The sequence below is a fragment of the Rousettus aegyptiacus genome, unplaced genomic scaffold (genome assembly GCF_014176215.1).
Source record: "Rousettus aegyptiacus isolate mRouAeg1 unplaced genomic scaffold, mRouAeg1.p scaffold_m13_p_7, whole genome shotgun sequence".
Classification (NCBI taxonomy): Eukaryota; Metazoa; Chordata; class Mammalia; order Chiroptera; family Pteropodidae; genus Rousettus; species Rousettus aegyptiacus.
This window is the reverse complement of record NW_023416310.1, coordinates 89,890,358-89,913,862: the sequence shown is the minus strand read 5'-3', so window position 1 is coordinate 89,913,862 and position 23,505 is coordinate 89,890,358. Positions and strand designations below refer to the sequence as shown.

At 47.5% G+C, this 23,505-nt stretch overlaps 1 protein-coding gene across 13 annotated transcripts in view; it reads left to right on the top strand.

Annotated features, from left to right (window-relative positions):
* Positions 1-14,432: 14,432 nt before the first annotated feature.
* The window catches only part of TCOF1 (treacle ribosome biogenesis factor 1), a 38,469-nt gene continuing 29,396 nt past the window's right edge, over positions 14,433-23,505 (top strand). For all 13 annotated transcript variants that reach the window (XM_036224384.1, XM_036224385.1, XM_016118731.2 and 10 more), the window contains exons 1-5: positions 14,433-14,619; positions 17,062-17,117; positions 19,923-20,062; positions 21,975-22,048; positions 22,785-22,971. In XM_036224384.1, coding sequence (XP_036080277.1) covers positions 14,512-14,619; positions 17,062-17,117; positions 19,923-20,062; positions 21,975-22,048; positions 22,785-22,971 — 565 coding nt within the window. In that variant the 5' untranslated portion in view covers positions 14,433-14,511. The remainder of the gene's footprint in view (positions 14,620-17,061; positions 17,118-19,922; positions 20,063-21,974; positions 22,049-22,784; positions 22,972-23,505) is intronic.

Sequence of the window (23,505 nt, the reverse complement as noted above, 5' to 3'; positions counted from 1 at the left end):
CCGGAATATTTGGGGGTGGAGGGGCCGCAGGGAGATGTTCCTTCCTTCCAGGGAAGTTGAGAAGGTCAGCACTGGAAGAGACCTTGGCCGTGACCCCCTCGACACAGGGGAGGCCAAAGCCAAGGGTGCTATCACCACCCCCTCAGCCCCCTCCCTCCCTCTTCCTCCCACATTCCCAGCTTCGGCCAGCAGCCCACGCTTCCCCCAGCTCTTCTTCGACATTCTCACCTCCCCTTTGTTCCAGTCCCAATCTAGAAGCCTCAAAGCTGAGGCCTTGGGTGACTGCCCCCTGTGGATGTCCAGGCCTCATCTCCCATGTCCACTCCTTCAGTCTACTGTGTATGTGACCCCGTACGGTCTCCTTACTCCTGGCCTTTGCACGTGCTATTCCTACTGCCTCGGGCTCCCTTTCCCTGCCGTCTTCCCGTGTGTAATGCTCCCTTTAAGCCTTGACTTAAAAGACAGCTTTGTCTTCCCCACCCACCTCAATGTGCTTTCACGCTCTGCTGAATTTACCTCCTTACCTGAAGTTCTGTGGGGTGTGAAACTGGGTGGGTTTTATTTTTTCATTGGATTTCTTCACCAGCCACCAGGACACTATCTGACACTGAGCTGAATCAAAGAAAGGGCATGTGAACTCTTCTTTCCCCTTCCCTAGTCCCCTACAATCGGATCAGTCACCAAGTTCTGTTAATTCAAACCTGGATAAGAACAGATCTGGAGACAGGCTGCTGGGGTTTGAATCATGGCTCTGCTGCTTACCAGTTGAGAGAACTTGGGTTAGTCACTTAACCTGGCAAAGCCTTAGTTACCCTGCCTGTAAAATGGAGCCAGCCGTGGTATCTGCCTCATAAGGTTACTGTAAGAAGTCAGTGAGGGAATGATTTAAAACGCCTAGCCCAGTGCCTGGTACAGTCAGCAAATGTCGGCTGCAAAAGTAATTTACCTCATTGTTTCATTCACCACAGCATCTTTCCTCCCCTCGTTAGCCACCATCCACGATGGTTCCTGCTCCACAGCACATGCTTTGAGAAAGGCCCATGTAGGTCAACCCTCCTGCTATTGAACAGGTGAGAAATGTGAGGCCAGAAGGAAGAGGAAAGAGCCATGAACCCAAGGGTTAGGCACTCTTGCGTGGCTGCATCTCCTGTTTGGCCTGGGCAACTAAGTCCTAGCCACCTGCTGGCCCAGCAGCCTGCAAGGCAGGTCTCCCAGGAAAGGACCAGGCCCCAGGGGATCAACTGGCTGCACATTAAAGCAGCCTGGGCATTAGTTTTGGTTCCTAAAGCCCCTCAGGGTTCCTAAGGCCTGTTTGTGCCAGGAGTTAATAGAATGTGTTCCTTCTCTGCCTGATGGGAGCAGAGAGGTGCCAGGGGATGCCGGGAAAGAAGGAGACTTTCCTTCAAGCCTTGGGGCTGGTGCTCTCTGCTTCCATGAGGTTGGCTGGCTGCTCCTGTTGCCCCAGGCTTCAACGCCTTCTTAAATGGTCATCAAGAAGTGGATACTAATCTGGTACAGGACTTTCAGTCCCCAAAGCATATTTATTTCCATGATCTCACTTGATCTCTGCTTCCCTCCTGTGAGCAGAGTAAGGTTCTCCCCCAACTTGGCCAATGGTGAAACTGAGGATCAGAAAAGGTAAAATACCTTGCCTATGCCATGGAATGGAGGTGTGACCATGTTGAGTCTGAAACCCAGGTCCTTGGATCCCCACCAAGTGCTCATCCCACTTGACCTGGCTGTTATTCAAGGCAGGTAGCAGAGTGATCTCTGTGGTATCAGAGGGCCACATCCTTTAAACAAATATTTCTAGTCTCATAAACTTATGAAAAGATGTTCAACCTCATTAGGATTCAGAGAAATAAGAATTAAGACCACTATGAGATATCATTTTATACTTACTAGATTGGCAGAAAAATAAAAAAGAAGTAACCTGACAATACCAAGTGCTGACAAGGATATGGATCTAGGTGCTATTGCTAGAGGTGATGCCTATGGGGATAAGCGATTTGGAAAACAAGCCAGTATACTTTATAAAGTTGATCATTTACTTTCCCTATTGCCTAGCAATTCTACTCCTAGGCATATATGTACTCCCAGGCATATAGAAACCAGTGCTTACCATTTTGACCACACTGGTTGTTAAAATTTGGCAATAATTCAATGCCAGTTGGTAGATACTCTGAGTCTCTCCCCAACCCACCCCTCCCCCATGTGACACCCTGTGCTCTGACTGCCCCAATTCCTCTCCTGGGGACCTTCCCAACATTCCCCATGATCCAGCAACTATAAGGTTAACACCTGGCCTTTCAAAATACCTGCAGCACCAGGCTCCAGCTCCATAACATCCATTCTGATGGCTTACTGCCCTGACCCTTCCGGTTGTTTATTATTATTATCTACACCCTAGAAAAACTGTTGCTCACATGCACCACGGGAAATGCGCAAGTTTATTCATAGCATCGATGTTCTTAGTAGAAACAACAACCACGGCAACAACCACAATAACAAATCAACTATAAATAACTTGATGTAAGTTGATGGGAGATGCCCATCCAAGCTGCTTACTCCCGTCAGGTCTGAAAAGCTCCCTGGGGCTCAGGGCAGATGGACGAAATGGGCCCATCTTCTAGCAAGGCCCAGTCAGATGGCTGTGCTGGTTAGCAGTTACTAAGTGCTTGCTCTAGGTCAGGTGCTAGGTACCATAGGAGTCCGTTTTAACAGCCAAGGAGGCAGTTTTTATTTTCCATCCCATTTTCCAAGAAAGGAAACTGAAACATAGAGAAGTCAAGGGGGTGGCCTAAGATCACGCGTCATCGAGCTGGGGTCTGAGTTCACATCAGTCTGATTCCAAAGCCCAAACTCTTCTTCACCACTGTGAGCTCATTAGCAGAGACTGGAGGTTCCTGGGTGCAGGACTTTCTCCTCTCAGGATCCCCAGCATCTAGCCCAGAGCCTGACATATGGAGGATGCTTGGCCCAGAGACACGATATAATGAATCAATCAAGCTGTTGCATCTGACCTCAGCCACTGGGCCAGTTCTCACTCTCAGTCTCCTGCTTGGTTCCTGAAATCCAGGACAGAAAGCCATTTATGGCCTGAGTTCCCTTGCCTCCTGACCTCCTGAATTTGAACCTAGATTTGTGAGACATCTCTGAGAAACCCCTCCAAATCTATAAATGCAAAGAATGTGGCTCTAGTCACTCATTCCTTCACTCTCTCAACATTGATTGAGTACCTATTATGTGAAAGGCCTTGAGCTGACCTTGGAACAAACAGCAGTGACCGGTCATGGTCCCTGCTCTCTGGAGCTCACAGCTACCCCAGTAACCCCAAACCCGAAACAACATCCCTCAAAGCAGCAGGTGCTGAAATGAAGCCCATGTACCAGGTTTAATGGCCCTTCAACCCAGAAAAGGGGTAAATCAAAGTCTGAAACTACACTCCTTGGTTGGGTATCCTGTCCCCACATGCCTCCTGTCTGACCTAAGGAAGAAGTTGTTTTTGCTCTAAGAAGAAGGTATAGCTGTGGGGAGCTCAATGTGTTCATTTATTTGTTTGGTTTCCTTAATTTAATCTCTTTAACAAATAAAAATAAAGATAATATGTTTGCCTAAATAGTGAGAGGCCCCACCTGAGATGTTGTCGTTATACTTTCCGGAATTAGAATCGCACCACCCCTGCTCATGGCCTGGGTGACCCGGACAGCAGAGGAAGTGCCGGGTGGGGTTAGAAGCTTGAGTTCCAGCCCAGCTCTGCCAATAACTGATGTAGAAAAGTCATGTCACCTCTTCAGGCCTCGTTCTCCTGCCTTACAAAACGAAAGGGTGGAACACTCTTATAAATACAGAACTTTCACATTCACTATCCCATGTTGCCTTCATAATATCTTGAGAGGAAGGCATTTAGGTCCCTATTTTATTGATGGGGAAATTAAAACAGAAAAGACAGAAGAGTCTAGGTGACCCAGCCAGTGAGAGGCAGAGAAATGACCTGAATCCAGGTTCCCAGCCCTGGCCTGGCGCCCTTTTGTCCCCAACAAGGGTTTCTCATACTTGACTAATGTATAGATGGCTGTAAAAAATTCTCACTTCCGTGAATCCATCCAGAGATCTTAGGGGTCTGCAGACACAAAGCATAAAAACATGCTTAGTTTGATCTATGTGAAAATCTTGGTGTGTTTAAGGGGCTGTGGAGTCATTGATTACCCCAGTGCCGTGTGATCATAAAGACACACGCCAATCCAGGCAAGGTCATGTGGCCACGCAACATTATCAGGCAGACATCCAAGATGATCCAAAAACATCATTTTAAATCGTTTTAGATTGTCATTGACATGAACATAAAATAATTAAAGTCTTAAAGAACTCATGGGACTCATCTCCCCCAATCAGATTCTGTCAGGCTGCCTCTACATTGCTTAAAGGCCCCTCCCAATTCTAACATTCTTTGAGTTTCCCTGGTAACCATCTACTGGTGGAAATGACAATTAAGCTGTTCAGCTGCCTGGTTCTTAGTTCCCCCATTATGGCTCTGTGCCAGGGTCAAGAAGGCCTGAATTTATCCACCTGCAATGACATGACAAAGGAAGAGGGACCCTCCCGAGGTCAGGGATGAGTTTCAAAATACAGAGTTGGAAAAAGCCTAAACTTAGATGAACATCGTCCATTCACCCACCACCCCATCCACTAATCTATCCATTCATCAAACATTCACTCCTGCCTGTCATATTCCAGGTCCTAAATTTAGGAGAGAGAAGATGGGGTGAAAAAGAAATAAGCAAGGTTTACCATAGAGGGCATAATGTGCTACTATCACTGCAATATAAATACATATATGGATCTACTCTCCAGTACCATTGCTTCCTCCTGGGAAGGTGGGGCACTCACTTTCCTCTGCATCATCTTTCTGCCTTTACAATTTTGCGTCATGAGTATATGTTGCTTACTCCAGAAATAAGTTTCGATTATTAACAATACTCTTGACTGCCATCCAGTGCTCCAGCCCCTCAAGCAGCCTGACCCCACTGGGGTGGTGGTGGTGGTGATGGAATGATGTGGGGTCAGTAAGCGGGGTGAATAAGGAGGCATCTTTTGGCTCTGTTGACCATGGGCTCTGTGGTCTTGTCCCAAAGGTGGGTGATCCCAGAGGGCTTTGCTCACCCTACCCCCAGCTCAATCCTGCCCTGACAGGGTGCTATGCCTAGCATAAATTATCTGAGAGTAATAGTGGTAACCCCCACCCCGCTCTGTGGCCTCAAGAGACCTGTCTGTGTGGGCTGGCATGTGGTCACATACGAGTGAAAGTGACCGGGCACGTGTGCTCTTTTCTTTCCCCAGACAAACATTTACCTTGGAGCCATCAGAGCTCTCCCAAGCCTGCTGCCATGGGTGAATGGGCAGCTTTCAGCAGCCTGATGTACATCCTACCTCCACCCCTGTGAGATCAGGAATACCATTCCACACATGTCCCTGCCTGTGGAGTCTCCAACATAGGCTCAGGACCCGAGGCCATGGAGGAAGGGAAGGAGCGGGTAGATCTTGGTTCTACCTGTCCTGGTTTCTCCAGAGACCCAGGCCCACGCCGACATGTAATTAGATCTGCAGAGACTGTGTTGAGCCCTTTGGGTCAGGCAAGAATGGGACATCATGCTGGATGGGTCTCAGGTGACAGCTTCTCTGGAAACTTCTCAGTGAGTCCTCTTTCCCCTCAGGTTCTTGGCACTTCTGCCATTGTCCTCCTCCTTCTATCCTCACAGCATCCCTGAGAGCTAGACACTGTCTTTACCCCTATTTTACAAGAGAGGAAGCTTGAGCCCAAAGGTAAAATAACTCACTCCCAAGTTCACCCAACTGTAAATCCCCCAGCCTGAATTTAGCCCAAGTTGGCCTGGCTCGAGAGCCCAAACCCCTCTTACTCTGCCACAAGGCCGCATGAGGAGTGTCGTACCGGGCAAAATGGCCTCAACGTACTGCAGACTGCAGAAGCCCTGAGCAAAAGGAAGAGATTGACGCTGTTGGTTATATTAAAGTATAAAACCCTTGTGTCTCGAAAGACTCCATAAATAAAATGAAAAGACAAGCCACCAACTGGCAGAAGATTGTAGCAACAGACCTCAGATTAGAGCTCCCACAAATGATTAAGAACACAAACAACCCAAGGAAACATGGCCGGGGATACAAAGGCAATTCATAGAAGAGAAAATCCAAACAACCAGTCAAATGATAAAAACATTTCAGCTCCACTGATCAGAGACGCACAAATTAAAAACACAAATGAGAGACATTTGGCCCCCACCAGAGTGGCATAAATTCCAAAGTCTGACAATTGCCAACGCGAGTCTGGATGTGGAGTGACAGAAATTGGCCAGCCCTTCAGATGCAGTCGGGGAATGGCTGATGAAGCTGAAGAAGCTCCTGCACCCAGCGACCCCCTCCCCTGGGCACACACAGCGAAATGTGCAAGAATGTTCACAGCAGTGTAGTTTGTGGAAGACTGGAAATAACTTAAATGCCCATCCGTGGGAAAATAGATTAATAAATGGTGGCATATACTTAGTGAAATAGGTTAGGATAGTGGTAACATGCATGCAGAGCTCTGCACAGCACGGATAAATTTCAAACAAAATGTTGAACAAAAACAAGCGAGTTGCTTAAACAGGAGGCTATGTACAAAATTCGATCATTTATTAAAAGTTTAAAAATCTGCAAAGCAATGCTGTCTGTATATGTTTTATAAATATATACATATGCAGCACAAATACGAAAACATGTAGAGGAACCACGCGTGCCTACCTCAGGGAACGGGGTGGTGACTCAGGAGGGAGGGGAATGGCTGAGAAGTTCCTATTTATTTCTGATGTCTTATTTCCCAATCCAGGTCCTGGGAACGTGGGAGCTGTAGGTATTTGTCCCCTTATTTTTCATATGTTAATTACTTAATTAAAAAAAAAAAAAAAAAGCAGGGCACTGGAAATTGCTCCAAGGTCAGTTTTCTCCCAGGTTAATGATCACTGTTAGAAAATGTCATCAGGAATTTACCTCCTAGTCGTTGCTCCTAATTCTGTTCCTTAAGGATCCCTCGTGAAAAACGCAGCTACTGGTGGCCTACATCTGTGCTGGCTCCTGCCCTCAGCAGGCTAACGCGCAGGCTGGCAACTGCGGGGAAGAGCCTGCGTGTCCCAGACACCCCCTCCATCGCCACCTATCTCTGCCCGTCCCCACCCCTTCAGCCCTTCTCAGCAGATGTCTGCTTACACAGCGTGTTCTTTTCTGCAGCAAGTCCTTGAGGCAAAAGAGGCTCGAAGAAACCCCACCCATTTGTCAGGGGAGTTCTCTGACAACCCCAAACTAGGCTCAACAAGCGATGCTCAGTGGGAAAAGGTGAGCTGAGAGTCAGGACTTCTGCTGTTGATTTGTTGGCTGACTCTTGAGCAAGTGACACAGCCTCTCTGAGCTTCTATGTCTCCGAAGGTACTCGGAGGGAGATGTACGATCTAACATGGTGATTCTGAACCTAGAAGCATCGGGATAGACTGAAGAGTTTTGGAATATGCAGATAGATGCAGGGGCCTCATAATCAGGATTGCCTGAAGCCGACACTGGGATTTTATTTCTATTGAATTGCTAGATGATTCCAATGCATGGCCAAGTTTGGGAATCATTAGATGGTCATTCCAGGTTAGACATTCACAAAGCTCTGTTCACATGGCCTTTGTTTCTCTCCCCACCCCCAGTGCCTTCCTGCATCCTTGTTAATCATCACCCTGAATAGTTTATGCCAAGCAGGGTGCTGGGTGAGAATGAGGGAGCAGATGAGCTTCCAGAATGCGGCCCCTCTCAGCCTCCCACTCCTTAGTAACGGCAGGGAAGCCGAGAAAGAAGGCAGGGAGGGGGACAAGCACTCATACCCCTCCACAGGTAGAGGAGGGTCCAGGGGTAGGGACAGGCCCATCTTCTGAATTCCTGCCCCTTTGCTACAAGACTCATCACCGCTTCCTCCCTGCTTCCGCCCCTAGCAAGGGTAGGAGTCACCACAAATCACAGAATTCTAAAACATCCACGGCAGACCGATGTTTTCTCAATTGCAGCCATTCACCGCTGTCTTACCACCTGTACTATTATTTAATTGGCACTTTCTTTTATTGACTCACTGCTTTTTTTTACTCGAATGCCTACTTTAGCCCCCTTCTAAGCAATAATATCTCTGAAATAACAGGTTTCATTTGCTAGTTATTTTTTTATTAATACACATTAAAATAAACACATAATGATTTTGATTTTAAAATGTCCATTTTAAAATCCGTTTCTCTCCTGATGTCACTTTGTGCATCACACCATACTTCCAGAAACTTTGAACTGGTCCAATTCTCTGGTTTTACAAAGATGCAAACTAAGTCTCAGGGAGAGGTGAGGCTTGCCAAAGGTCATGACATTGGGGTGGAATCCCATATTCCCACAAGCGTCCTCACTGGAGATTAAGGGGTGCACGCCAAATGGCCTGTGATGGGCCCCAGGCACCCTGATGACCTTGACCTTTTGGGAGACCTTTCTTTGGTTATGCACTGCCCCCTCCTGGCAGGTCCTTTTGCAATGTGGTTCCTCCAAACAGGGGCCTCATTGCAGAGCAGGGATGATCCTGCCCAAGGTGATAAAGAAGCTGGGGCAGCCAGGAAAAGCATCGTTGCAGAGGTGGCATTCGCATTTGGCTCCGAAGGCTGAACAGACTGGGATGGGCTTGAATTAAGAAGTTGTGACTTGATCTTGTGGTCAGTGGTTCACCTGAGGGAGGTTTGATAAGCAGAGAGTGATGCGATGCCGAATACAGTATGGAGAATGGACAGGCGAGAAGAGAGCAGAAGCAGAGGCAGCTTGGGAGGAAACAGCAGTATGGCAATGGTCCAGGTGAAGAGGATCGTGGCCTGCCTCTGCCTCTACCCCACTGGGGTCCTCGCCAAGTTGATTCTTACCTCTAGGCCTATATGCTTATTGTAAGAGGAGAGAGCTGGGCTCGATGCTCTCCAAGGACCCTTCCAGCTCTGAGAAATAAAACCACATAAATAAGAAATTATGCTAATGGGACTGTGAATTGCTACAATCCTTTTGGCAGTTAATCTGGCTTTTAGCTATTTAAATAAACCGTGCATCCCCTATGGCCCACTTTTGATTCCATCCTACGATTAAAGCTTGGGGTTGTAAGGATGCATTTTACTAGTGTATTTAGAGCAGCACCATTGTATTAGCCAGAAAACTAGAAGCAAATAATCTATATCATGCTGTCTGTTACCTCTATCTGTCAATCGCCCCGCCCAGGGACTGAGCACTCCAGCAGCTGGAGCCTGTCTATATCCTGCCACTCACTGGCTGCATGGCCCAAGCCTTGTTCTCTCTGAGCCTCAGTTTCTTCATCTATAAACAGGGCTGATACCCAGTCACATGCCTCATAAGGTGCTCTAAGGGTTACACCAGGTAGTGCTTGTAAGCCTTGCGGCACAGCCCTGGCTCAGGGTACCCACTCTACAGATGTGAGCTGTTACTGTTACTCAAAAGCCTATGGCAGATTCAGAACCCATCATTTCAGTGGATGGAGGGGCTGTCTCTAGGTCCTGGGGGCAAGGGCAGTCTTCCCAGATGGGCCCTGTTTTTGAGAGTTCCAGTGCTGGAAGTCCATTTTTCCAAGCCCTTCAAACCACAAAAAAATGCTGAGGATCAGAGAGGGCAAGAGAGTAGCCTAAAAAATTCACACAGCAGAGCCAGGCCAAAAGGTTAGTTTCTTCACTCCTGGCTCAGTAGCCTCTCCCCTGCATCATGCTATTTCCCACTTCTGTGCAGGAGCCACTCCCGCTAGGGATAAAAAAAGGGCATAATGCCCCACCAGCTTAGCTTCCTTCTCTTCCCCTGACAGTCCTTCCTGTACTCATTTTCCCAATGCCCTCACTGTGCCCTGATTGAGAATTCGAGATGACTAAGGCATGCTGCTTACTCAAGAGGCTCTCGCAGTTGAGTGGTTTGGAAGCTTCTGGCTTCTACTGCTAAGGAAGATATCTTTTTCTAACCGGTAGAAAAATGCTCTGAGGCTAATTTTTTTTAATGTGCTGTTTTGTTTGCTGCTGTCTTAATTGTTGCTATGTTATATTTTATCAGTTTAATGTTTTAATTTTGTGCTTGGGCCCTGCGGCAATTCAATGAAGGGTATGATTTGGAAAATCAAGGAAATAAAGAAATTGTCCACAGAAGAGGCAGCCTCCCAGGAGCCGAGGACAAAGCATAAGTGCCTCAAATGAATTTTATTAGGAACAAAACAAAAACAAACAACCTGTTACCAGATAGAAGGTATTAGACCACCTGGTTTGGTTTTGGTTTTGTTTTTTAATTTAATACCAGTTCTCCATTTCTTCCAAGGTCAGCCAAGGACTCAGCCCCTGGTTCCTTCTTTATTGCCTTCTAGAAGTCTTCCACATTTCTGCTTCCAGGTCTATACTCACGGTCTGGTCTGCCCTCCTCCCTTCTTCAAGAGCCAGGCTGTAACTACCTTTGCATTTGCCAATATTTATTGATGGGATGCAGCCAACAAAACAACCCCGAGTCTGCCTCCAGGGAATTTACTAAGGCATGCATTCTACTGGGCAATAATGCCCCCAAGGGGGCAAATATTGGTTCTTGGAGGGGTGAAAAAAATCTACGCTCTTCCAATATTTTGGATGTTCATCACCCTGTTACCCCTCTCAGTGTACGGCCCATCCAGTCACCTGGTCAGTAACCTGGGCATATCCATCAATGAAGTTGCCAACCCTCTCCAAGCTCAGGCGCCTGGTTAAAAGCCTCACTGGCCACCTATTGCATGAAGGCTCCTGTCTCCCTGAAAATTGACCACATCTGTCTTCACTTCCTCCCCAGCCTAGATCCCGGGGCCCAGAGACTGGGAATCTCTTTTGCCAACACTGAGACCCCTGTGCCCTTTTTTGTCCCTGTCCGTACCTGGGTAGTAAGCCATGAAGAGGGAAATCACTCAGCAGGAAAGGACAGGACACATATAAACTAATGACCACCACCCTCAACTAGGTTGATAACACAATCAGGCAAGTGGGGATTTTGTGGGCACATTTGCTCCGAATGCTCATTGTCCTCCTCCCCTCGAACTCCTCCCCACATCTTCCTTGCTCTCAGAAGAAGACCTTGCCTCCCACTTTACAGAAAAAATAGAAGCTCAAGATGAAATCTCCCTTAACATCCCACTACAAACCTACATTTACATCTGCACCAGTCCTCTCTTTGTTCCTTCTTTTGGTTCTGGAGAAGTCATCCCTCCTCCTCTTCCAGACCAACCCCTCCACCTACACGCCTGATCCCATCCCCTTGCATGTGCTCGTGAACATCGCTCACGGATTACCTCCCGTTTCCTACACCCTTCATTAATTCTCTCTCTTAGATGTGCCATCAGCCTTAATATGAACTCGAGTCTCTTCTACCTCATCACACACCTCCCCCAACACACACTTGGACCCTGTCACAGCAGCAATCTCCTCCCCCTTACATAAAAACTTCTCAAAGACCCACTGCCTCCCTCAGCCCTCCTGTTCATCAGACCACTGCCATCTGACCTTCTCCATCACTCCGCAGAAGTAGCACCTCCTGAAGCCACCAACAATCCCCAGGCTTATCATTAAACCAAAGCCAGTAGTTCTAGCCTCATCTCATCCAACCTCCCAGGCATTCCCTAGGGACTCTTCCCACGTTCCTGAAGTTCTCTTGCCTTCCTTCCCTCAGAGCTCCATCCTGGGCCACTTTCTCTCTCCACATTCCTCTCCCTGGGAAATCCCATCCTCATCCATAATCTTGATTATCATCTCTCTACAGACAACTCCCCATTCCACGTAAGTCCAAATCTAGGCTTCCAAGTGCCTTCTCAACATTTGCACTCGGTGTCCCAACGGCATTTTAAGCTCAACGTGTCTAGAATGGAACTTGTACTTTTCATGTCCCCCTCAACGCCTTCCCCTCCTTGCTCAAACCCCCATCCCAGGCCTCTCTAGTTTTCCTTGTCTCAGTGAAAGTTACTGCCTGCCTGCTTGCACAGAGACCTCGGAGTCCATTCCCACATTCCGTCTCTCTTAACCTCCGTTCCAATACATCTCTGTGATGATTTTACTTTCTGATAATTCTAAAACCTTCCGCCACTCTCCAACTCCACTGCTACCCTCATTATATTCTCCCTGGATGCCCGCCTGCACTCCTACCCCAAATTGTCTTCCCACATCTACTCATACACACACTACTTCACTCTCCATTGGGCATTCACACAGGTCACGTTAAAATTCAAACATCATCCTGTCCCTCTCAGGCCTTCACCGTCAGTGGCTTCCTATCTCTCTTAGGATGAAGAGAAAGATCCTTAAGATGGAATCTACCCCTCTGCCCCACCTTCTATATTCCTCAGTCCTCCTGCTCTCTACGAAGGACTTTACCTGTCTCTTCTCTCAGCTGTAGCTTTTGCTTCAGGCCTTTTACACGGGCTCTTCCCTCACTCCCATCCTCCCCTACACACAGTTAAGATTCCCTCAAACAGTACTTCCTCAGAGAATCCTTTTCTAACACTCAAGAAAAGATAGATGCCTCCTTCCTGTTAAATCTTTTCATAATAATGGCTAACATACACACATAGGTACACACGGCTCTATCGTTAGCAGCTCTTCTGAGCACTCCCACTTAGAACTCATTTACTCCACATGACCATTTTATGAGGTAGAATTATGTCTATTTTACAGATGAAGAAACTGAGGCACGGAGAAGTTATATAACTTACTCAAAGTCACTTAATTAATAAGAGGCAAGGCCAGAATTTGAACCCTGGAAATGTGACTGCAGAATAGCTTTTAAACACTCTAATAAACACCATCCTTTTCCTTTCTGCACTTACTCACTGTAACAATGGATTGGTATGGCTATTTTTTTTAGCCTGTGTCTTTCCCATTAGACTATAAGCTCTACTGGGGTAGAGACTAATTCTCATTTGTGGGTGCTCAATGAACATTTGCTAAATGGCTGAATATAGATTAGTCTCCTCCCTCTTCTTCATTGACTGCATTCAATCAGTCACATGGTCCTGTCTCTGTTTCTTCTTGGAGCATTTCTAACCCTAGGAGATTCAAGTATGTGCTTATCTATGTCATGATATGTGATGGAAAATGTTACGTATCTGTAAACATACAAAATTTTCTAAAGCAAAGGCTAGGTAGTTCACGCTGTCCAGATTCTCAACAGGTCCATGAAGTTAAGAACGGCTCATTAAAATATTCCCCAGCCTAGCTAATCCTCTTCCTGCCAACTTCCCCTCAACAATTACGAAAACCTCCTTTTTTTTCTCTCTCTGCAAATCTATCCTCCACACTTGGGTCATTAGCTTTCTTTTAAAAACACAAACACAGGCCGCCCTCCTGCATAACGCTGGTCAAAGATGACCTCTTGCTTTCGGAGCATAGTGCACACTCTGCTGGGTGGGTGGGAGGGTGCTGTAAGCCCTGTCTACTTCTCCATCCCCATGCGTCCTCATCCGTTCTCCCTCCCAGTGCGTCCTCATTCGTTCCCCCTACAAGCACCCCACCCCCAGCTCTTCCCGCCCCCCGCAACTCTACAGCCCAACAGCACAGCCTGGGTTTTATGTCTGGGTTTACCAACCTTTACCAGCTTATGTATGTATGGCTTCTCCTGTCTATACTCAGGCAGTGCCCTCTGGAACGCCAGTCCTCTCCTCTACACCTAGGAATTCCTACTCCATCTTTAAGCCTCAGATTAGATGTCTCTTCGGGGTTAGGTCCCCCTAGTCCCTGCTCCCATAGGCTCTCCCTGTCCCCGACAATGCATAGAAGGCATTGAATCATAGTTGCTTGGTTACCGTGTCTCTCATCCCTGTGAGTTTTGAGGGCAGCCGCCATGTCTTAATCGTCTTTTTATCCCTCCACCCCACCCCCTCCATCCTACTAGTCGCGCGCTAGCTCCAGTACAGTGCTCAATAACGATTTGTTTAGTGAATAATAATAACAAGTAACTTCTGGTTCATGGGTTCTGAAAAAGTGTGAAATGAGTTGGTAACTGGAAGTTCGGGTCTAGAAGCAGCTTCAGATTAGGACGTTCAGAGATAAGTAAAACCCAATTACAGCCATCAGACAGCTAACACAGAAAACAAATCCCTTTAAGCATTAAAGTTCAAGGAGGAAGTTTGAAGAATTTAAGAGTCGTACTTATCATGGCCGGCCTAGGGGGCGAGTCCAGGTCTAAACACGCCCTCTCCCCGCCAATGGGAGGGCTCGTTGCCTTCCGAGCCTCCGCCCCTTTCACGCGCCGGGGCTGGGCCGCCTACTACGCGAGATAAGACTACGTTTCCCGGCGTGCCACGCGGCCAGGGCTGAAGAGGAGCCGGAAGTGGGGTGTACGAGGCCTAAGGGCACGAGGGAAGTGGCGGGCGGGGACTGACGGGGGGCGTGCAGGTGTCCCGACCGGCCGCAGGTTGCGGGCATGGCTGAGGCCAGGAAGAGGCGAGAACTGCTTCCCCTGATCTACCAGCATCTACTGCAGGCGGGCTATGTGCGTGCGGCACGTGAAGTGAAGGAGCAAAGCGCCCAGGTAAGCGTGAGTGGGGCGTGTGCGAGGGCCGCGTGCAAGATCTGGAGAGCGGCGGCCCGCGCCCCCTCCCTTGGTGGCCTGGCGAGTGCCCAGAGTCAGATCCCGCGGAGCTCGGGGACGCGGCCAGGGGTACTGAAGGAACCGCATCCTCTGTCTCCCTCTGTGGCTCCCAGTCCATCTGGGCCTCAGTTTCTCCATCTATACAGTGGGCAGGCGGGACGTGATATGACGCGCAGGAATTTATAATTCCCGCTGGCCGTACCTCCACCCTTTTCCCGGTAACGGCAATGATGTTTCCTCAGTCCCGGGCCACGTGGCTCGGCGCGGCCCTTTAGAGTGAAAGCTGCGAGTCTGAGGGGTGGATTGTGAGCAGCCCCGAGAGGCAGGAGAGGCAGGAGGCGGGACGAAGGAGAGCGCCGAGAGAAGGGGTCTGTGGCCCTCTAATTGAGCTGGAGCTCAGGCCTTTAGCAGATCATCTACACTGAGCCTCACAGCTTTGGAATTCGAACTCGTGGTGTAGTCATTTCTTCATTCATTCTTTTAGCTACTGGTACTCTGGCGCTCAGGGTGCTGGTGATAAAATGGTGAGCACGGTCCCTCAGCCCTCCCAGAGCTTAGAGTCTAAATCTACTAAGGGAGATAGACATGAATCAAAGAACCACAAAAGTAACCAGCACTACATTATGAATGTAGTGCCAAGAATGAGAAGCATAGAGTGCTAAGACAGGGATGGCAGATTGCCCTTGTTAGGGATACCCAGGACTCTTTTCCTGAGGAAGCGAATATTGATTTTGATATCTGAGAGAAGGGAAGTGGATATTCCAGGCAGAGGTGCAAATGCCCTGTGGTGGGAGGGAACTTGTTGCAGATGTATTGACCTTGGGAAAGTCCATTGTGTGTGAAATGTGGAGTACAGAGATGATAGAGGTCCCTGGATAGTAGGGTACTAGCTAGAGCCCTATTGTAGGCAGTTTAGTCTCAATCTGAAGAACAGTAGTAAACCCCTGGAGGGTTTAAGATGGTAAAGTGGGTTACCTGATTAGTCAATATCCCTTTAGCTACAGTGAAAGGTCTAATCCTGATGCTTGCTCTCAGTACCTCCTGGAGGCACTAAAGGATGGATGATGGGTTTTAAGACGTCATCTATGTTTTTTCCAACCCTCTCTGGACCTCTATTGCCTTTCATATTCTATTTATATCACTTAACAGGTAAGGAGGGCAAAAGACAGAACCCTATATTCACTGGGGCATTTGCCTAGGCAAAAGTAGCCTGTCCTCATGGAGCATACATTCTAGCAGGAGCAGATAGGTGATAAATCAAAAGTTAATGATATGGTGTGTTGGGTAATGGGTAGGTGCTAGCTATAAAAATAAGACAGATAAGGGAGATAGGAATGTTAGAGGCCAATTATAAATAGGATGGTCAGGAAGCCCCACTGAGAAGGTGACATTTGGGCGGAGACGTAAAGAAAGAGAGAGAATAAGCTGTGTAGGTAGCAAGAGAGAGCATTCCAGACAGACTAGCAAGCCCTGATGGGGGCAATTTGAGGGACAATGAGCAGGCCAGTGTGCCTCGGGTGGAGTAGAGTGAAACTGACACTTAAAGTCTCCATGTTAGCACTCACTGTGCTGGGGACTGACTACATTATTTCATTCAGGCCTGATAGCCCCCTAGTAGGTGGGTACTGCTGTTTATCCATGTGTCATAAGGAAGGATCATTAAGTTTGAAGAGGTGAAGAGATTAGTCCAGCCATTGAACAGAGTTCTGCCTGACTACATGCAGCCTCTTAACCACTCTGCCCAGAACCCTGACACCCTCTGTCCTCGCTGCACATTGCTCACTGAACCTCCTTGGGGCATTTGACACCCCACGTTCTTGACATTTGCAGAGACAGTGGGCCCTCTGGCCTTGGCTCCAAAGGCCTGGATTCCACCTGGTTCCGTCTGCTTCTTCTAAGAGACTGGCACTTTTGGGTGCAGTCCCTTCCCAGTGGATGAGTGGACTGTGGTCATGCCACTTGGATGCCTCCAGTGTCAGCTGTGGTTCATACTGTCCTGGAGAGATTGACCAGCCTGACTTTTAAAAGGCTTTTAAAAGGTCAGGGGTGGAAAAAGTCCTGTCTCATGGCTTCTAAGCATGAAGAGTGCCAAAGAGGCTGGGGGCTGGATAAATGCTAGCCTGGAACATTCCAGCTTCAGTCTCTCAAAGGTACCTCTCACCAACATGTCTTAAAGGGTTTTAGGTGGAAACACTTGCCCTGCTTGTCTCTGGAAAGTTTGGGTGGTACTGGCAGGGCCAAGCAGACATGTTTCCCAGAGCAAAAAGACCCGCTTCTCAACCACCTCTCTATGCGCATCATAAGGTTGTGGAGAATTGGACCCAAGGAAGACCCTTATAGTGCTGCAGGTTTAATTGCTTCTCTCTCTTTACTTCTCTGCAGAAAAGTTTCCCGACTCAGCCTGTAACCCTTCTGGACATCTATACACACTGGCAACAGTAAGTCTGATGGGGCTGAAGGTGTGGAGTAGGGACACCCCAAGCTATTAGCTTGGAATAATCTAGGGTGCTAATCTGGTCTAAGATCGGTCCCCATAGCCCACTGTGGACATCATTATTGCCCCCAGGAAGCCAGGTCACATTATGGGTGTCTGGTAGTGGGAGAGGACATTGAGAGTTGTGATCAGTACTAAAAGTACCAAAGCTTCTTAGCAGTTTATTATTTAGTCAACAAACATTGAGCACTTCTTGAATGCCAGGCTTTGTTCTAAGCATGGAGATGTCATGAGTGAGACAGACATGGTTCCTTCCTTCCTGGAGTTGACATTGAAGTCAGGTAGGTAGGTAGGCATCCATCAGAGAATAAAACAAATGAATACAAAATTACAGTAGTAAGGATTATGGAAAGGAGATACCTAGTCCCAAACCCACACAAACCTCCTTTGGGGTTTTAGGGGAAGCATCCCTGAGGTGACCTTTGACTTGAGAGCTGCATGGAGTATGAATATGAACTAGGCAATTGGTAAGGAGAAGCAGGTAGAGTTTACCTCGCAAAGGGAACTGCTGGTTCTGAGGCCAGTAGCTGTGGGCACATTAGAGATGAGGCTGGGCTGTTTGTAGGGCCCACCCCATGCAAGGCCTGATCATCCATGGTAAGAAGTTGTGTCTTTACCCCAAGAGCAGTGGGAGCCATGGAAGGGTGAAGCAGAATGGTGAGATAGGTCTACAGTCTGGCAAGACTGATTGGGACTATGACATCATCATCCAGGCAAGAGCTGATGGGACTTGAGACAGGAATAACAGGAGGCAGGAGTAGATTCCAGGAATATTCAGGGATGAAAGCAGAATCTGTGGATGGATTGGAGAGGCAATCTCCTTGACTTCCAGGTGTTTGGCTTGTGCGTGCATGGAGCTGGAAGGAAGCCTGATTTGGAGGGAAGGATTTCAAGGACATGTTGAGTGTGAAATGCCTGTAAAACATGTAGAACTTAAATACTTTTCAAGGAAGGGGAAATAATCTAAGAGTATATCAACAGAAGAGTGGTTTGAGAATGAAGGAGAGAATGATGGTATTCTCTCCGTGCGCTGGCCTGGTCACAGCCAAGTAGAGGAATGAAGGACCTGTAGTCATGCGCCATGAGGAATGATGGAGCATACCGACTCGTCCAGGATGGAAAGAGATGGCAAAGGGAGAAGTGAGGCACCACGGTGCGCACATCTTTGAGGGCAAAGGGAGTTGCATGTTCTCCGGGGCCCTGAGAGACTGAGGTGGGATCTGTATGCACCTGTTTTAGGAAGACAAGTTTCAGCTTCCGAATACAAGCACAAGTCATCGAAAATGAGGTAGGCAACAGTGAAAGTGGTGAGCTCCCTGTCATCAGAGGTGTGTAAGCAAAGGCAGGAATAGTATAGAAGGGATCCCAGCTTCCACTAGAGAGCTAAGATCTTTGAAAGCCCTGTCAGCTCTCAGTTTTGACTCTGATGCTAAAGCAAGCACGGAGCACACCACATACTTCCTCTTCCTCACCCTTTCTGACTCGCCCAGGTGTCTTGAGTGTTATTCACTATACTTCCTTCCCCAGAAAACCGCTTCAGTGAGCTGTACCAGCTCTTCCCTGCCCCTGGTTCCTTCTATGGGTAAGTGGTACTGAGTGGGGCAAGAACCTCATACCCACCAGAGCCAGCCTAACCTACTGGTTTCCAACAAATTCAAGCTCAGCAGCCATCCGTATGACCTTGAACGAACTTGGCCTCCCTGACTCTGTCTTCATCTGTAAAGTGAAGATAAGAATAGTAAATAAAGTGCTAAACTTTGCCATTGGAGTGTTCCCCTCCCCCAGTATTTATTGAGCATCTACTATGATTTGACTGGGAACAAACCAGAGAAAAATCCCTGCCCTTGTGAAACGTATATTGGGAAAAGGAAGCATAACAGTTGATACGTGTAATAAACAAAACCTATTTTTAGCAAGAGAGTGCCAACAAGTGGCCTTCCTCGAAATCAAGGGGAACAAACTGTGGCACAGCAATGTCTATCGCAGCTGCGAAACATGGGGCATAGACAGCAGCTCCTCAGGGTGGGAGAGTCAGGGTCAAAGGAGATGATACTTGAAAGTTCCAGGGACTTGGCCATCTGAATGCGTATTCCACCAATGCCCCTAAACTTACTCTGGGCAAGTCACTTACTCGTTCATTTTTCGGGAAGCATGCTATGTATGTGCAAAGGATACTTCAGCATTCTGTAAAAGATTTCCACCAGCCCTTCCCCCATCTCTGGGTCCTACGGTGTAGTGGAGGCGTCAGGCAGGAAGTAAAATCACAGGAGAGAGAGAAGTGCTCTGAAGAAAATGAAACGAGATGACAGGGCAGAGAACGTCTCGGGGGAAGAGGTGGTCAGAGAGGCTGTATTGGAGCTGAGGCCTGTAGGACATGGAGGACCTGGGCAGAGTCTTCCAGGACGAGGACGCCGCAGGTGCCCAAAGGTCCGGAGGAGGGAGGAACCTGGATGGCTCTGAAGTGCCTGCAGGTGCTGGTACATATCACTCTGTGCTTTTTAACTACTGTTATTATATGTTATTGACCATTCCTGATTATTTTGAAGATTGCTAGACAGTTGTAAAAACATTTTATGAAATGAGTGAGAGTGCAAAATTATATCTACACTGTATCTTCATCGCTGTTTAAACTCTCTTTATGCATATTTCCTTTGGAGGAGTGGGAGGGTGTGGGAAGGTCTTTCTTTTCAAATCTCCTGGAGTTGTCCTTGTCATCCGGTTGGTATAGCCAGTTACCTTTGTCCTGCAGAACCTCAGAGGTTGGCCGGAAGAGGAAGGCAGAGGAAGATGCAGCACTGCAAGCCAAGAAGACCCGTGTGTCAGACCCCATTAGCAGCTCGGAGAGCTCAGAAGAGGAGGAGGAGGCAGAAGCCGAAACCGCCAAACCCGGTAAGAACCCTCTGTGCTGGGCCCCCATCGTTGGTGCTTGTGGGGGCTTAGCCCAGGGTCCGGCACCTTTTGGAAACAGGCTTTTAGATGTTGGATTGTCGCGGGGGTAGGGGTGGCTACCTCCAGCTTCTTCACTGAGCCCTAGGAAGACCAGGATCTTTTAGGGGGAAGATCGGAAGGTCCCATATATCTATTTCAGTATTTATTTGAGCCCTTTCTTTGTGCAAAAAAAACGTTGTATTTCTAGTTGTTGGGGATCCGATTGTGAACAAAAACCCAGACAGGTGCTTACAGTCAGCCCCTCCAATGGGACCTAGGAGCTGCATTTTTACAAGCCTCCAGGTGATTGTGATAAAGGTAAAAGGAAGCCCTCATTTCAGGAACTGCTAGATTAGAGAGGGCAGCTGGCGGACACCTCATCTGTGTCGCCTATGGGTTGCTTCGGGAGTTGCTGATCTTCCTGTCATTTTGAATGTGTACACATTAGTTCTGGGCAATCTGGTTTCAGCGGTGACCCAGTGAGGCCTTCACACTCCCTCTCCCTAAGTTCTCAAGGCAATTTGTGCTTTAACCAGCAGTAGTCGTAATTCTACAAAGGAATCGTCATTCTTCTCTGCTTCATATTGTTTTTTGCTTACATTGAAAGTAATTTCTTGATTTTTAAATATATTTTGTGATTGTAAAAGAAATATGGGATTCATTATGGAGTGTTTGTTATGGAATATATGAAAATTACTTTTTTAAAAAGCAGAAATAAATTAACCATATTCTTGCTGCCTACAATTTGGCAAATTCTTCTTCCATTCATTTTTCTCAGACATGTTTTTAAAAGATCTGTGACCATACTGAACATATATCTTATATCTTATTTAATCTTAAAATTATCAAAGTAAAATCAGTTCACTTTGATCTGTACAAAAGCATATAGAAGAATGATAGGTTTTTCTTCTCCAACGTGTTCCCCTTTCACTTTCTAAAAGTATCTGCTGGTGGGTAACCTTAAAATTTTCTCTTTTGCACTTATAGCCCTATAGGTAACCACTCATATTTGCATACATGCATATTCATGCTATTTAAAACAAAAATTGTAAAATTTCCTACTGACTGGCTACTTGATATTAAAGAATTTTTTAAATGTAATAGTAAAATTGTAATTCTTTTTAAGGGAGTCCTTATTGAGGGAAATATGCTGAAATATATGTAGGCGACAAATGATGTCTGGTATTTTCTTTACAATACTCCTCGATGGGGAAGGGCAAGTGAGCACAGTTGAAATAAAATTGGCCACAAGTTGATAATGGTTGGAGCTAGGTGGTTCAGTAGACTTCCTCTCTACTTAATGAATGTCTTAAAATTTTCCATGATTGAAAAAGAGATGGAGTTAAATGTCAGGAAAAGAATTAGATCATGCTATTCATCTCAATAGCATCCTCTTTATTTCATAGCATACCTTAGAAATCTTCCTCTCTGAGATCAAAGGAGAGAATACTCTGGTGTCAAAGCACCAAGAATCTAGAAATCTCGCCATCTAAGTGACTTTCAGGGCCGCAGTGTGGTAGCCTGTGGGAATGGCATCCCTGGAGTTGTGTAGTGCCTTCATGGTAGGTTGCAGCAGGACCGTGAGCCAATCCTTTTCCTCTGGGGGCTTCAGTGTCTCATGCCACCAGGGAGTTGGGATTCCAGCGGGAAAGCAGACATGTGGCTTTCATGTTGCCTCTCTCTCTGTCTTGCTCCCGGTGGATATGGCCAATATGCTGAAGAGCTTTATCCCACAAGTCTGGGCTCAGCCTCAGATCCTTATCCAGCGCAAAGCAGCCATACCAATTGAATTGTTAGGGGAGGTGAAACCAGTCTCCTGTTCTTAAGTGAGAAAAGACTTGCCTGATTCATCCAGTGGATGTTTGTCTTGCAGCCCCCAGATTAACATCTACCAACTCCTCAGCCGTGGAGGCAGTTTTGCCACCAAGCATGAAAGAAAAGGCCAAGGTGAGTGGGACCGCGTTCCAAGCTGTTACTCGTGGGACTTGAAGTACCCTGTAGGGGACAGTCTCTTGCGTTGGGTTGTGAATAATTGCCCAACCCAAATTCACATGTCAGCCTGTCACCAGCTTTGTGATCTCGGTGAGTCCTTTCACCTCTCTGGGCCTCAGTTTCCTTTTCTGTAAGATGAGGTGATGTCTGTTGCCATGGGTCAGTGGGCACCTTATATACCTGGAACAGATGTTTTCTCCTTCATCCCTGCATTCGCCAGTTCCCTCAGCACACCTATGCCGATACAGTTATGTTCTGAGCACTGTGTGATGAGCCAGTGAGACACCATAGCGAATAAGACATTTGTGGTTCTGAAAACTCTAAAAGTATTTTCTAGACTGGAAACTACTAGACTGAAATCATTTTCTGGTACTCCATAAAGCAGTGTTACAGACGTAAAGGATTGTGTCCTGTAGTTATCTGGAACGTAAGCATAATTGTGGATTAATGATAATAACCACAACAAACTGCTACTTACCTCTTAGCCAGTAACAACTGTGTCCCAAGAATGGTGATTTGGTTCTCTCCGTAGCTCTGTGAGGGTTTTTTAGCCCTACTTTAAAGATGAGGAAATGGACCTAGGGAGGTAAAATGCCAGACTCACACAGCTAGAAAGTGGTGGAGCTGGGTTCAGATGTGGTCCCTGTTCACCAGGCTATACCCAAATGTGTCTGTCACTTGTTCTCTATAGACAAAGACCAAGAACGTCAATAAGACAGTGAACTCCACACCACACCCTGCCTCTGGGAAGACAGTGGCCCACCTCCTCTCTGGGAAGTCACCCAGAAAGTCGTCAGGGCCCTCGGCAAATACCATTCTGGTCTCAGAAACTGAGGAGGAAGGCAGCGTCCCAGCCCTTGGAACCACTGCCAAGCCTGGTGAGAACCCCCTCAGTGTGGGCAGGGGGTGGGCAGGCCTGGGCACTGCTTCTTCAAGGTCTGGGAAATTCTGGAATTCAGAGGCTTGTCTCCAAGACAATGAGCCCTCCCCCCACCCCTCGCTTCACCATTTTCCCCTCCCCTCGATGAGGGGGAGTCAGCAGCAGGGACACATCCGCTTTTGCCAGGGGAGTTGAGCAGCCTGAGTGGTGATGGAGCATTTTCTGGTTTATTGCTCTCAGGTGGGTATAAGGCCCACCTTGGAGGCTTAGAGACCAAACTGAGAGGCCTGGGTTTGCATCTGTTTCTCATAAACAACAGGCATTTACCCCGCCTGCCTTGGTGTGGTGGTGGAAGGAGATTTTCTAAGCCATCAGGTGTTGGCGCATGTGTGTTAGGACCTATTATAACCCTTACCAGGGCCTCGGAGGTCTGCAGGAACATAGGGATGGGTGGTGTGTGCTTCCACTGTGGCGCTTCACGGGACAGTGAAGCTGAAACAAGGTGTGAGCCCTCAGCACCTGGCTCTGATTA